General features: G+C 42.2%; 1 protein-coding gene across 1 annotated transcript; it reads right to left on the bottom strand.

Moving 5' to 3' along the window:
- Nucleotides 1–447: 447 nt before the first annotated feature.
- Nucleotides 448–14,902, bottom strand: LOC113010191 (uncharacterized). Its single transcript, XM_026149140.2, has 3 exons — nucleotides 14,738–14,902; nucleotides 13,750–13,862; nucleotides 448–4,785 (listed from the first exon to the last, which is right to left on the bottom strand). The coding sequence occupies exons 2-3, from the start codon at nucleotides 13,847–13,849 to the stop codon at nucleotides 1,076–1,078; spliced, it is 3,810 nt and encodes a 1,269-aa protein (XP_026004925.2). The 5' UTR covers nucleotides 13,850–13,862; nucleotides 14,738–14,902; the 3' UTR covers nucleotides 448–1,075.
- Nucleotides 14,903–15,495: the final 593 nt, after the last annotated feature.

Raw genomic sequence — 15,495 nt, 5'->3', positions numbered from 1 at the left:
TTGTGTTAGCAGGATGTGCAATAAAAAGTAAGTAAGGTCCATATTCCTGCTGCACATTACTGTTGTGTCTCTGCACATGAACTGAAATCAGCTGATTGTAGCAGGTGGAACCAATAAGAGGAATCAGTAGGCAATAAATGATTCCACTAGCAATTCCAAGGAAATTAACTACTGGAACAGATTCTCATCCCCAGTCATTTTGAAGACATGCACTTTCTCTGTGTGTGGGTGAAGATTACAGATGGTCTGTATTATAACAATATATTGTATAACAATATTAACACAGTTAAAACAGTAAACATCTAAAACTATTAGATAAATGATGATAAATGATAAATATGCAAAGAAAAGTACTTCATCTTCAATGACAGTCACATCACCTACAGTTCATTAATTCAGTCCAAGTGAAGCTAAAACAGAAATTAATAAAGAGCTTGAAACAGAAAGAACCCAGGATAATCATTTAATGTCACATCTCAGACATCCTAACATTCAAATGTAAATGTGATTTTTTAACGAGCATTTCTAGACACGTTTTTCCAAATCACAAAACAAAAGGAATGAATCACAAGAAAAACCATGCTGTAGTGTCAACAGGCTGAGAGTTACAGACACTGCATTAAACTACAACTGTTAAATGATGGACTATTAACAGCTGTTATTTCGACATCTGTTACCATGGTGATCTTAAATACATCAAGCTACCAAAACAGGAATGACCTGTAATTAAGACAAAAAGTTATTCTACTGTTTTTTTTTAATAATAAAAATAAAAAACATCTGGCAGCAGTGGTCCAGCTGTCAGAGATCATTAAACATGTTAAAAAGAAAATTTTCCACATAGACAAGAAACAATCTGCTAATAGATTCTGGTTTAATTTAATAATTGTTGGGAGATTACAATGAAACAGATAACAACTTGAAGAGAAAGTTTATTCAGCATTGTAAACTATAGTTTTAGCATCAACTCTAGCTTGGCCTCTTTTTATTTTACATGCTTAGCACGTTTTATAAAGCTGCTTTAAATTGTTTAATCCTCATAACACCTCCAACATATCTGTAGACCTTCGTAATATTAACCTGAATATCCAATGTGATTTAGAAATTTCTTAAAGAAGCCTTTCTTTTCCTTCTTCTCCTTTCTTTCCTCGGATAATTCCTCCTCCGTTTTTGAAAGTTTGTCTCGTCGCGTTACCTTGGAGATAAGATTTGCCCTCTCCTTCATTGCCTCCAAAGATTTGATTCGAGCCTGGTAACCCTCTTTGGCCTCTGATCTTTCTCCCTCAATCATCATGTCAATGTACTCTGGGGTGGTCAGAGGGTTTGGCCTCAGGCTGATCTCTTGCAGTCGAGTTATACACTGAGCTGACTGATCTATGAGGGACACCATCGTGTCCTGAAGGTGAACAATCTCTTCTTCCTGCCTCTCAATCAGTTCCTGAACAGTCATCTTTTCTTTATTAGCTGTTTCATACTTGCGTTTCAGCTGTTGCACTGTCTGCTTCTCTTTCACTTGAACATACTCCCAGCTGTATGTCTGATTGAAATGCACACTCCAAATGCATTTTCCAGGACAGACAGTGCACATCCCATTCATATCCATTGATGCACATCCACGTTTCTCACTATCTTGTGCTATTGCACATGGGTAGTGACATGTTATTGAACATTTCTGGCAGTTGGTGATGAATGCTCCTTTCTCTGTGATTGGTTTTTGGACTGGTTTAATAACATCCACCTCAATCTCAAAGTTTTCATTTGAAGTTATGACTGCCTCATACTCTTTGAGCTTTTCTTTGGTTGTCTTAATTTCTTCAAGCTTTGCTAATCCAATTCTAACTTGTGGCTGCAAACCTTCGATGGCTGTTTCAAGCTGTTTGCGCTCCTTTAAGACTTCTTTGGTCATTAGCAAGCTTTTGGTTTCCATTTTACCCAAAGCAGTGAAGAACTTCTCCATACTCTTGGCTCCCATCTTCCAAAACATTTCATCAAAGCTGGCATCATCTTCATCAAAATCCACTTCACAGTCTCTGTTGCATCTGTTGTCTGCAAATAATGCTGAGTTATTGAACTTGAAGTGAACCGGAAGCCCTAACTCATTTTTTGGACACGGGACTGCAGAAATGCTTATTGCCTCAAGAACTGGTGGTTCTTTGCCATCAGCAAAAGTCACCAGCATTTCAATGTTCTCTGCCACATCTTTGCCAAAAATGGAGAGCACCGAGTCAAACACATATCTCTGTGTTGCTGATAGTCGTGCAAGAGAGGCCTGAGCAACAAAACACACTGCATCAATCTCACTGACTCCATTAGGAGAGGTGAAAAGCCTGCGGATTTGCTCTGTGATCTCCTTGTCTCTTGCTACTCCTCTTGTATCTCCAAAACCTGGAGTGTCCACAATGGTCATGGAGAACGGGATTTTAAAGCCTTCCTGGTGGTGGATTTCATACACAGTGACTTCAGATGTCTGACTGTGAGCTTGTGAACTGGTTGGATCCTCATCAACTAACTTAAATCTGAAACTGTCGTTCCACTCTACACCAACAATGTAATTGATCATTCCATTGATGAGAGTAGACTTTCCTGATCCTGTTGCTCCAAGAAGCATTATTGTGCGATTCTGCCTCATGCTTTCTTTGCCAAAGATATACCTCCGAAATCCATCCATGTCCATATCTTCTTCTTCCAGGGGCAGTTTGTAAACTGAGGGCAGCTTTGAGGTTGTTTTCTTGCTGATATGTTTTAGGTACTCAGCCAGACGTGCAAATTCACGCTTTGTTGTGCAGACATTAACAATGATGCTTTCCTTGCTTCTTCCATCTACACCACAGTCACATCTGACCCTGACTGCATATTGTGTCTCTGACTGAAGCCCTGAAATGATGGCCTTCTCACCTCCTGAAATTGTTTGAGTCCACTCGAGGTCATTTATTGTTGAGCTGCTATCTGTTTTTGCATATTCCACCATGTAACTCAATATCTGCACATCCTCTCCGAGCTCAGCAGGTTTCTCCCAGCTCACTGATATCTCACTTGAATATGGCTGAGCTTGAGGTTTTCCAGGAGGGCTGCAGGGTAAAGTTTTAATGGCATCACTGATTACATTAGCTGGTCCGACACCTGCTGAGGTCACTGCTCTGCATCTGAACACATACTCTTTGTTTGGCTTCAGATCTCTCACTGTGACTTCTTCAGCCTTTGCTTCTGTCTTCTGCTGCCGTCCATCCTCTCCACTGACACAGTACTCAACAGAGTAGGAGGTGATGTTCTCTGCTCCAAATCTGGGTGGAGAAATCTTCAGTGTCACACTGTTGTGGTTTATGTCAGCTGCTGTCACAGTTTCAGGCTTTGAAGGAGGCTCAAAGTTCTCACTGACAGCAAATCCACCTTCATAAAGGTAGATGCTGGAACCTTCCTGGGTCTCATTAGTTAACCCCACTGTCAGGAACTTCATGTTCTTGTTCTCCTTGTTGGCCTCTGCAAAATCACTGAAGAGTTTTGCTTTCCTCCTCATATCATCTGCTACTTCTTTTGAAAGGTACCATTGTTCCTTCTCTACATTGTAAGTATGATAAACGTGAACGTCTGTTTTGGTTGTTTCTTTCAGGTAGTCTGATAAAGCTGAGAGGTACGGTTCATCCTTCCCCAGTGAGGTGAAAACAAAACACAGGCCATACTCTGCACTGAGAAGTTCCTCATGTAGATTATTCTGAGATGGGACAGTCTTGGTGTTTTTCATCATGTTGGTGAAAGACTTTAAGATACTGATTTCTCTCTCTTTACAGTCCATCCACTCAGTCAGGTTTTTGCTGTTGAAAGGTGAAGAATGTCTCTTCTTCAGGATCTCAGCGAGTTCAGCCTCCTCTTCTTCTCCTCCTCTGATTGATGGTAGTCTCTTCGCTAACATTCGCTGAAATTCCAGCTTGAACTCTGAACACATTTCTTTAAAACTTTTCAGTTTTTTGCTAATCTGTGGGAACTGTTGGACAGTGGAAGTTCTCAGTGCATCGTTACACCTCGTTTCCAGTTCACTGAAGTCCTCCAGGACGCTCTGTGATTCCTGAACTAGTCTTATACTTATCTGACGGACGAGTTTAGCAGCACAAGAATCTAAACTGGTCAAAGGTAACAGCCAGACCTTCATTGGTACGGCCTTTTCGCCATTGGTTCCTAGTAATGTTGGAAGGCTTTTGTAGACTTCTACAGCTTCCTGAAATGTTGTTGGAGGTTTCTGAAGGCAAAAGTCTCCATAGAATTTGCAGGAGAATTTCTCAACACTTTTTTTGTCCTTATCTTCCATTTTCAGGGACCCTTCACCCTCTATGGAAAGCAAGGGGATCTTCTTGATCATCACCTTCAAGCTGCCCTGGATGTCTTGATGAGTTTCCTCTTTAGAAACCTCACGGTCAAACACAAAGAAAGCTTGAGCCCCATAAAGGATACCTGTGACTACATGTGTTGCTATTCCTTGCTCAAAAACATAGGGATGTTTTACGTTGCCTCTTCCAAGATGATTCATTGACAGTTCCTGGAACTTTGTTGTTATTTTGTAGTTCAGTGTCACTCTGGCCTGGTATTTGGATGTCTTGTGATCATTGAGATATTTGGCTGATCCTCCAACCTCAACCAGTCCACCCAAGAAACTTGCCTTCAGGGATGCCTCAACATTTAATGCTGAAGATTTGTCCTCAATTGATTCAGATGCAACTATTTCAGATTCAGTGTTAGGTTGTTCTTGTTCTCGTCTATCTTTTTCCAGGTCATTACAGTCCCACAGTGTCATTCCTGTAAAATATGTTACCATTTATTTTGGGCAAAAATAGATAAAAATAAACAAAAAACAAAAATACAATTAACAACTGCCTGTCTAAAAAGTCCTCTTTGTTTTATAGTGAAAGCATTATCAGTTAAATTAGTTAAAGGCTTCCACAACATCCCATAAGTGTATGTTTCTAACTCAGAGCCCACTGACAATTTGAATCCAGCCCATAATTTACATTCATTGTCACAAAAAAAGGTAAGTCTGTACATTACATTTAAACTATGATGTTTTACTTTTACATTTTAAAAATTTCTCACCCTCTCTTTGACCTAATTAAAAAAAAAAGTCAGTACATTTGTACTGAATAACTGCTTTTGTCTTTACTAACACCAGGAATTCTGGCAACTTAAATGTTCTTCTGTAGCTAAGTATACTTTCTTTACTTTTACATTAGCTAGCCAGGCTAAAGAAGCAGCCCTTTACACCACTGCTTCTCAGCATCTTCTTGACCAACCATGGTCGGTCGTCAACAAAATAGACAAACTGAACCTTCCTCTCGCTGCACAGCCACTCGTCCACAACTGTTGTGTCTTGGTCGTCACAGAGACATGAAACTAGCAGGCTGCACAATGCACCTCAGCGACTGAATGGCTACAGCGGGGAAAAGCAGAGTTTGTGCAAAAGCATTTACACACATAACAACTGGTGCACAAACACTAAGATCATCATCATAGTCTGCTCCCTGGACATAGAGGCAATGTCTGTCATGTGCAGATCTTTCTATTTCCCCAGAGAACTGCCCACAGTGCTAATAACACCAGTCTATATACCACCAGATGCAAATGTTAGTTCAGCCTTTGCCTACCTGCATGACTTGATCTCTGAACAGCAACGGACATATCCAGAAGGAGTACACATAATCGTAGGGGATTTCAACAAAGCATGCTTAAGAACTGTGACTGTGCTACCTAAATTTGTTCAACATGTTTACAGATCTGTTCCCCTCCCCCACCACAGTATATCTGACCACCTCTCTCTGCTTGTTGTCCCGGCAAACACACCACTCAGAAAAAGGACAAAGCCTAACATCAGAACTTTCAACACCTTTTCTGAGGAAGCTCTGGCACAGCTGCAGAACGGTTTCGCCCTCACAGAGTGGAGAGTCTTCGAACATGTCAAACTAGAGACTCACACTGCTGCAGTGCTGGTTTACATCATGCATTGCATGGACACTGTCACCACAGAAAAGTGGGTCCGGGCCTACCCCAATTGTAAACCCTGAATGACAAGTAAGGTTCAGGCATTGTAAAAGGCAAGTCTGCAACTGTGTACAAATCTCAGATAACAACTCTAAAAAGGTATGGGAGGGCCAGAAACACATCACCAACTCCAAAGGTAACAGGGCAAATACAGATAACATGGACATCTCATTGGCAAAGGAACTTAACCACTTCTTCGCCTGCTTTGGGAGAACTGTAGACACCCCTACGATGCACACCACCCTGCCCATAGCCTCCTCTGAGCACAGCCCACACACATTTACTCTCCAAGAACACCGGGTTTGCAATGTGTTTAGAGCAGTTAATATGAGAGAGAAGCCACAGGCCCTACATGGAATACCTGGGAGCGTGCTCAAAGCCTGCTCCCGACCACCTGGCTCCTGTGTTCACCAGGCTATTCAACCTCTCCCTGTTACATGCCACTGTCCCTCACTGAAATCAGCAGCAATAGTCCCAGTCCCCAAGTCCACCACCATCAGCGGCCTCAATGATTACAGACCCATTGCACTGACTCCAGTGGTTGCTAAGTGCTTTGAGAAGCTGGTCCTATAGCACATAAAGGACTGCCACCCACCCAGCTTTGACCCCCACCAGTTTGCCTATAAGGCAGGATGCAATTTCCACTGCCCTCCACTCTGCTCTGCATCACCTGGAGAATCCTGGGACTTCAGTAAGGATGCTCTTCATTGATTTCAGCTTGGCTTTTAAAACCATCATCCCAGACATCCTTATAGCCAAGCTGGTAAACCTGGACTTCTTCCCCCGCTACATGTGGATGGATCAAAAACTTTCTTACAGACCGATCATAATCTGTCAAGGTTGGCAACCGGAGATCATCCTCCCTGTCACTCAGCACTGGCTCACCGCAGGCATGTGTGCTGAGTTCTCTCTTATGCTGCATCTACACCAGCGACTGCACCCCCACGCATCATCAGATTTGCAGACAGCACTCATCACCAACGATGACGACACCGCTTACATAGATGATATCCAATGTCTGACAGAATGGTGTGACCACAATAACCTGACCCTCAACACCAGGAAAACCAAGGAAGTGGTCTATAAATATATTTCCTGGGGGTGAAATTCCCCTAGGTGGCGTTGTCATTTTATTATTTCCTTTTATCTAACCCCGCCGACCACTTGGTCACACAATCTTACATGCCCTCCCAAAGGGCAGGCTAAGGAGGAGGAGTGCAAGCTATTTTCCATTACAGCTTATTAATGAACCAAAGACCCTGACAGAGTTTTGGTTGATTTGAAAGCCTAACTCTTACCCTTGTACACCTGAACTGGAAAACTCAAACACTGGTTTTATTTGTTGTCTACCTTTCTCAGAGGTTCTCTCTGAATTTTTAGACGTAAAAAAACTTCTTTCACTATATTGGGTTCTCTCAAAATGTAAATGAGACAACTCACCTTTTCAATGACACTCTGGCTTGTTCTGACATGTGGCAAAGAAACCGAACATTTAACAGTCTTCCCTGAAACTGTCTTTTGTCTGATTACGTCTTAATAAAATTTAACTTTGCAATAATGGATTACACAGCAGTAGGAAATGCATATCATTACAGTAGATAACTTTCTGAATATGCTGAAGTTCATAATGCAATTCCTCCACCGCTAACTTTAATGACATGTGCTAGAATATGGCAAACTCCCTAGAATCTATTCCTACTGATGTCAATTATCTCATTGCTGTGTATATCTCATAATGTAATTACTCTAAAAAAGAAATCCTCATATGAGAAGTGCTCCACTCCCTGGTATAACTCTCAAACACGCACCTTAAAGCAGATAACATATAACCTATAGAGAAATGGCATCACACTAATTTAGAATCTTCATTTTGCCCCTGGAAAGCTAGGATAGCTCACTGTTCTTTACTGACTGAAGAAAATAATAACAACCCCTTTCTTTTTAGCAGTGTAGCCAGACTGACTAACAGTTAGAGCTCTCCTGTATTGAGGGCCACAAGTGCTAAAATTTGTTAAATAAAGACAATAGTACTTTTTGCCAGACATTCAGTTTTTAATGCTGAAATTGCCACCCTTACTATCTGACACGGGAGTTCTCAGCAGTGTTTTTGGCCATTGTTAACATCCCGCTTGAGCTGACTCTGCGGCAGCGCTTGGCAAACCCCATGACGTCATCAGCGCAGTAGAGACAACTAATTTAGACGCTGTTTTTATCGTCGCTGGTGACTTTAATAAGTTCAACTTATGGACTGTACTCCCCAAATATCACCAACATGTGGCCATTCCTACCCATGACAAAAACATGGATCATGTTTACAGCAACATACACGGTTCCTACAGGGCTGCACTATGTCCCCACTTTGGACAGTCTGACCACATCTCTCTGTTCATGTACCCGACTTACAGAATATAGGGCCACCACCAACTCCATCAGCTCTGCAGGCAGTCTGCCAGATGATCTCAACGTGTTTTACATCCACTTTGAGACCCCCCCAGACCTCCCAGACCCTCCAGACCTCCAAGACCTTCCAGAACCCCCAGATCACTCGACCCTCTCCCCTACCAGCAGTCTCAATAGACCAAGTACACAAGGTCCTGAGGAAGATCAACCCCCGCAAGGCAGCAGGACCAGACAATATCCCTGGACGGGCCCTTAGAGCACGTGCTAACGAGCTGGCTGATGTTCTCACCTCCATCTTCAACCTTTCCCTCAGCCAGAGCATCATTCCCACATGCTTCAAGATCACAACTATCATCCCCCTCCCCAAGAAAAGCCCAGCCACCTGCCTAAACAACTACAGATCAGTTGCACTCACTCCAATCATTTCAAAGTGCTTTGACAGAGTGGTGCTGGCCTACATTAAGAACAATATTCTATTAAGAGCAATATTCCACATACTCTGGATCCCCTGCAGTATGCCTACCGGCCCAACAGGTCCAAGTCAGACGCCATTGCTGCTGCCTTTCACTATTCCCTCTCCCACCTGGAAAATAATGACTCCTACATCAGGGTACTCTTTGTTGACTACAGCGCCACCTTCAACACAGTCATCCCTCACAAACTCATCCACAAACTGTCTACACCTGGCCTGCACCTCACCCTCTGTGACTGGCTACAGAACTTTTTGACTGGCAGGCTTCAGTCTGTCAGGATTAATGTTACGGCCCTAGCTGGGCCTCCTGAAACTACCCTTGTGTGGGTGTGGTGTTCTCTCTCTGCCTCCTCCTCTCTTGCTCCACCCTCTCTTTCTCACTCTTTTCTCTCCCCAGGACACAGCTGTTGTTCATTGGCCTCATTCTCATTTACCACCTGGGCCCAGTCAGCAATCATCTCTGAGGTCATATAAGCTGGGGATGAACTAGATGAGAGAGGGTGGTTTTCTCTGGTGTCTCCGTGTTGTGTTCTAGGTGTGTGATTGTCCTGCCTGTGGTGTGGAGGTATAGAGTTGTGGATGCAGTGTAGCTTCACGTGAGTAGTGTGGGCCTCAACACAGTAAAGCTAGCTTCTGCTAGTGACAGGGTGAGACAGGGTATGACCTCCTCGTGGTGTGTTGTGTTCTTTGTTGTTGTAACCTTTTTCTTATTCTAGTTTTATTGGAAAAACCGCGTTGCTGGCTCTTTATGCTTTGAGCGGGCTTTCTGTTTGAGTTTTAACTTCAAACAGTCAGCAACGAGGTGGCCAGGTTTGTGGCAGAAGAAACACAGCTTTGCTTTGGCTCTTGAAACCACAACTACATTATCCTTGTTAGCTGGCCCACTCTTACTTCTCCAAGAGGTACTATGGCGCAGAGGAATATCATGTCCTACAGCATTTGCTTTATGAGTCAGAGTAAACTCATCTGCCATGTTGGCAGTTTGCTGTAAAGTGGAAACCCTCTGTTCACTTAAATAAAGAGCAATACACTCAGGCACCGCGTTCTTGAAGTCCTCTACCAGCACAAGCTCACGTAACGACCCCAAATTATTAACCTGGCTTGCAGAGCACCACCTATCAAAAAGGTGATAGCAAAGTCAAGGTAGGACTGACCCTGTGCCAACTCCAAACTTTGAAAATGCTGCCTAAAGGCTTCAGATAAAAGTTCGTAGGCTTGCAGCACTTTTAATCTTTTCATAAGCTAGGAAGTCGTCCCTAGACGGACTGGAACAAGCTTCCTGAGCCTCACCTGTCAATTTACACAGCAACATCACCCCCACACGTCTTGAGGCCACTGTAATGCAGTTGCTATGCTTTCAAACACACTGAAGAAGCTATGAACACTGGACTCACAGATAACTGGAACCAGGTGGATGTTATTGCTCACAAATGAGCCTCTAGACACCTGTGCGCTAATAGCTATATCATCCATTTTAGGGGCCGGAGAAGGGTTAGAAATAATACCCTAATTAAGACACAACCACACCCCTCTGCCAACTCACTCAGAGACTACCCAGTAATTAACGGATTAATGGTGACATTAAGGGAGGAGACTGGCCTTGTCCCAACAGCTCTTGCGGCAACATGAATTTTGCCCGGCGGCAGGAGTGTAACAAGTGTGGTGCACCCAAACCAGGATATGGAGGTGACAGAGGCGGTGGCTTTAGAGGGCGTGGAAGTTTCTGCGGGGATGACCGTGGAGGAGGAAATAGTGGCAGCTCCTATGGACGACATAATTATGGTGGCTATGGACAGCAAGAAAATTATGGCCAGTCTCAGCAACCGAGCTATAATAACTATCGACAAGAGTCCTCTGGGTATGGTGACAAGCCCTCCTACGGACAGCAAGGCTCCTACAGTGGTCAGGGGCAAGGTGGAGACAGTTATGGACAGGGCGGTGGTGGTAGTAGCGGCTACAGTGGCCAGGGTGGTGGCAGTGGTGAATATGGAGGAGTAGGTAGTGGTGGTGGATATGGACGATGGAATGAAGGTGGTGATCAGGGTGGGAGGTTTGGGTGTGACTATGGAGACCGTTCAGAAGGAGGGGGCTACAGAGGCAGAGGCGGCGGTGGGTATGACCGTGGTGGTTATGACCGTGGTGGTTATGACCGCAGTGATGGAAACAATCATGCTACGGCTCAAGGGATGAACCAGCTGGAGGGCAGGACAATCACACACCTAGAACACAAAGCGGAGACACCAGAGAAAACCACCCTCTCTCATCCAGTTCATCCCCAGCTTATATGACCTCAGAGAGGTGATTGCTGACTGGGCCCAGGTGGTGAATGAGACCAATGAACAGCAGCTGTGTCCTGGGGACAGAAAAGAGTGAGAAAGAGAGGGTGGAGCAAGAGAGGAGGAGGCGGAGAGAGAAAATCACACCCACACAAGGGTAGTTTCAGGAGGTCCAGCTAGGGCTGTAACAATTAGCAACAGGACTTCAGTCAGCATTACCACAAACACTGGCGTTCCAAAGGAACAAAGGAAGAATTTCATTGCACAGAGAAATGCTACTAAATTTCTACTGTACACATGACAATAAACACCTTGAATCTTGAATCTTTGTCATTAATTAGTCCATGCATCCATCCACTTGTTTTCCATGGCCCTAATCGGTCTGTCAATCTTGTACCTAGTGATGGCCAAAGGAAGCTTTCTGAAGCATTGAAGCTTGTATTGAAAAACGGTTCATTACTCGGAGCTTTTCAACACAGTCCTCTCTGGTGACATCTGGTGGCCAAAAATATGAAGAGCAGCTTGAATCCACAAAAGAAAACCAACTGCTTCGTAATGATTGCCCACTCTACTGAGTGGAATTCTGTCTGATATTGGGCCACCGTTGTGTTGCTTTAAACGTGTATTTTTTGGGGTGACAAAAATGTTGTTTAGTACTTTAATAAATAATTTTGACCAGTAAGCTTTCCTTGTTTAAACATGCACCATGGTGTGGTCTTTCTTTGCTTGTGACTTCTTGATGTTGGTAAATACAGTAATTGAAAAATACCACATTACATATAATATACATATAATGTACAACACATTATGAGGTATGCTTCTGGTGTGAGGTCCCGCCTCCATGTACTTATGCAGTTAATCGCTAGACGGGTGTATTTATAAATAATATTACATTAGGGAAATTTGCCTATACATATTTTTGACCTGGGAGTAGAACTGATTGTGAACTGGAAAGGGAAAATGTTTCTGAACTTGCAAATTAAAAACATGATGCATTTAAGTAGGGCTGGGTATCGTCACGGATTTCTAGAATCGATTCAATTCCGATTCACAAGGTCCCGAATCGATTCGATGCATCGCGGTGGAAGCAAAACAGTAAAAGTCAGAGTGAATTCATGATGATGTTTATGTGAAGCGTTTGGATCTTCTTTTGCTGCTGGTTCGGTCAATATTGTTTGGAGAGACATCAAACTAACAGCTTTAGAATCAGCGCATAAAGGGCGTGAACACAAAGCGTGGACCAGCCGACAGATCAGAATCAGCGAGCTGTTGACTTTCAGCCCCGACTATGAGAAAGGCGACATCTAACTGATTCTGATCCGCGGGTCGCGCTGTGTGTTTAAGTCTATGTGCAGAATCCGTGTACCTGCTCTCATTTACTGTCTTAACTGTTTGGTGGTTCTTGAAATTTTGTGAGATGTCACCAGAGATTCTGGCATTTCGGGCAAAATAAATTTATATTAAAAAATCGATTCAGGATTTTAATGAATCGATTTTACGTTATCCAAGCCAGAATCGATTTTAATCGATGAATCGATTATAAAAACCCACCCCTACATTTAAGGTAACCCTTTTCCATTTGTATTTAAGAAGAAAATTTGTTCCACTGTGCGATGGCTGAACCTGTTCCTTTTCATGGAGATCATTTCTCCTGCCTTAAGTAAATTCCCTTCACATGGCACAGAGGAGGCTGGAGTGCAGAGAAACTGGTAGAGATGCAGTTATATAGTCTACCTGGGCCCCACAAACTATCACCTGAAGATAATAAATAAATTCAATTGCTGCACATTTTGCAGACTAACAGTTTAAAATTATTTAAAACATAAAATATATATTTTCATAACATTAAATGTAAAGAGTCAAATAGAAGTCTTTCTAAAGTTATTTAATGATATTTATGTTGTGAAAAGCAGATTTTTGACATTTGAAGTTTTTCCCGTTGTCAGATAAAATAAACACGCACATGACCAAAATCAACTAAAAATACTCCCACACAACAGAACCTCCTCTATTCCTCGCTGGCTCCAAATCTCTCAATAGAAATATCAGTGGTTCGCTATCTGTAACCATCAAAACACTCCACAAATCCCGCGAATGGTTCACCTGCTTATAAACCATTGAATCAGATACCGAAGCAGTCACGTTCTAAATGAAGCTTCGGACGTCACTGATCACGTGACTCTGGCCAAACGAATCAAGCTTCGACACAGTCTGAAGCAGTGTGTTGATTTTTTTGACACAGGCACCGGAGCGTCAGCTTCAAGCGGGCCATCACTACTCGTACCCCTCTTCCCTCACTCCTGAACAAAAATGTTTTGAAAGAAGGTCGACGGACCATTAAAAAAAATATATATTTGAAAAGCAGTTGATAGATGAAGCTTAAATTTCGTACGACTCATATATATTCAAACTTTGTGCCAATGTTCGAACAGAAAATGGTCTAAAAATTGGCTGATTTCAGACTGAATGAGCCAGAATAAATATTTGATTTATCCAAAGGGGGAAGTTGCTTATTTAGAGAGGTGATGTAAATGTGGCTTATGGTTCAGTTAAATTTAGTTAATACTTGTGAATCCTTACCAGGTATGACTACATCCTGGCGGCAGTCATACAGCATCCCAAGGCTGAATGGGCGGCCAAGCACCGCAATTTCCATCGTTCTGCTGGCTTCAGTGTCCATCTCTTTGTCTAGACTAGACAACAGAGACACTCTGGGTTAGTTTGATAATAGTTTTTATTCTCCTGCTGTTCAAAATGTTAAGCGTGGCATGTATACATCCCAGCCACTCAGAATAGGCTCTTGGTATATTACAGCAGGAAAAACAGAAGTACAGTTATTTATAGACTGGTTCTGTGTGACAGTATCCAAAATACCAGGGCTGTCATGGAGCAATAATTAGTATTAATCACACTTTCATATTTGTATTTTTTTTCTGATCTTGTCTTTAAATTTCCTATGAAGGTATTTGGCCTCATTCTGGATTTACAGACTTAATAATTCATCTCGAATAAATAAGATGGAGTAACTTTTGAATATTCCACATTGCCAAATTCTGTTATTACAAAACAAAAACAGATTTGGTTCGTAAATTACATTTTACACATTACACATGTAAGAGATAAAATGTAAGATAGACCAAAGGTAAGCTCCATTCTTTGTACATATACATACAAATACATTCCATGTCTTTTTTTCTGTTTAACACAGACCTCCATGAAAGCCATTTCATGAAGGTCTGTGTTATCAGTTTCAGCAGCTCAGTGGGTAAAGGACAGAAGCCCCTGAACTGACACACAAAAACCTCAGCAAGAGTCAAAATGTAGGGTCCATCGTTTCTAAGAGATTACTAGAGATTTAACCTTTAAGTTACACACAGCATTCACTATTGGCTAATTTAAGAAACAAAACAAAACAAAACACATTTAAAGTATATCCAAAATCTTTGTCTAAGTAATAACAAAAAAAAGAAAAGAAAATACAGGTAAATAACAGCCACCTACATAAATCTAATTATTTATCCAAGACATACAATAATATCAAATATCAAAACAATATTGCTGTACTTACAGCTGATATATATGTGAACTTCTGAGGGAGTGCTATTGTTTCAGACATTATATACTTTGTGAGAAAGACCCGCCCCTTTAGCTTTACTTGGGAGGTACCACAGAGGAAGATCAAGCTGAGTTCTCAGAAATCACATGATCTGCATAAGGACAAAAATACTACTTCTGTCTATAATATGATACATTTAAAGTTATTTGGCATTTTCCACAAGCCAAAGATGTGCAAGATATATTTATTGAAAATTAATGGGGTTCAGGTTAAGACTGCAACTTTAAATCCATTACTTTGATGTAAAGATTTATTTTACTGAACATTTTTGCTGAAAACATTTATGCATAGGGTCAACATGAACTCTGATACGTGAGTAGTAATATACCTGTACTTTTTTTGCCCCCCCCCCCCCCCTCTCCCCCCACACCCCACTCTCCCCCCACCCCCACGGGCATTTTCCCCCCTCCCCTATCCCCCTCGGCGTCCATGTGCGTGTGCACGTGCGCGAGAACGGACTTTTTGCACGTGCATGTGGGTCCAGGGGTCATATGAGTTCACATGTGTTTAATAGCGTATTATTTAATGAAACCATTATGTGTTTTAATTAAACTCTTTTTAAAGGATTGTATAGGTCTCAGAGCTGTTATTTAGACATAGATGATTTAATTGAACTACTTTAGGGGTATTTTAACTAGTTAGGAGCCTTTTGCATTTTCTTCAGTGCTATTTAGGAGCAAATAGTTTTCAAACAGAGGGCCGCAAATAAC

Source organism: Astatotilapia calliptera, chromosome 18 (genome assembly GCF_964374335.1).
Source record: "Astatotilapia calliptera chromosome 18, fAstCal68.1, whole genome shotgun sequence".
NCBI classification, from domain to species: Eukaryota; Metazoa; Chordata; class Actinopteri; order Cichliformes; family Cichlidae; genus Astatotilapia; species Astatotilapia calliptera.
The sequence above is the reverse complement of the archived record's forward strand: the minus strand, read 5'-3'. Positions and strand labels throughout refer to the sequence as shown.

Bases quoted from the DNA above. Each gene is read 5' to 3' on its own strand.
- LOC113010191 (XM_026149140.2), bottom strand. From the start codon at position 13,849: ATGGACACTGAAGCCAGCAGAACGATGGAAATTGCGGTGCTTGGCCGC. The intron at 4,786-13,749 runs GTAAGGATTCAC...CATATTTTACAG, and splicing joins CCAGGATGTAGTCATACCTG to GAATGACACTGTGGGACTGT.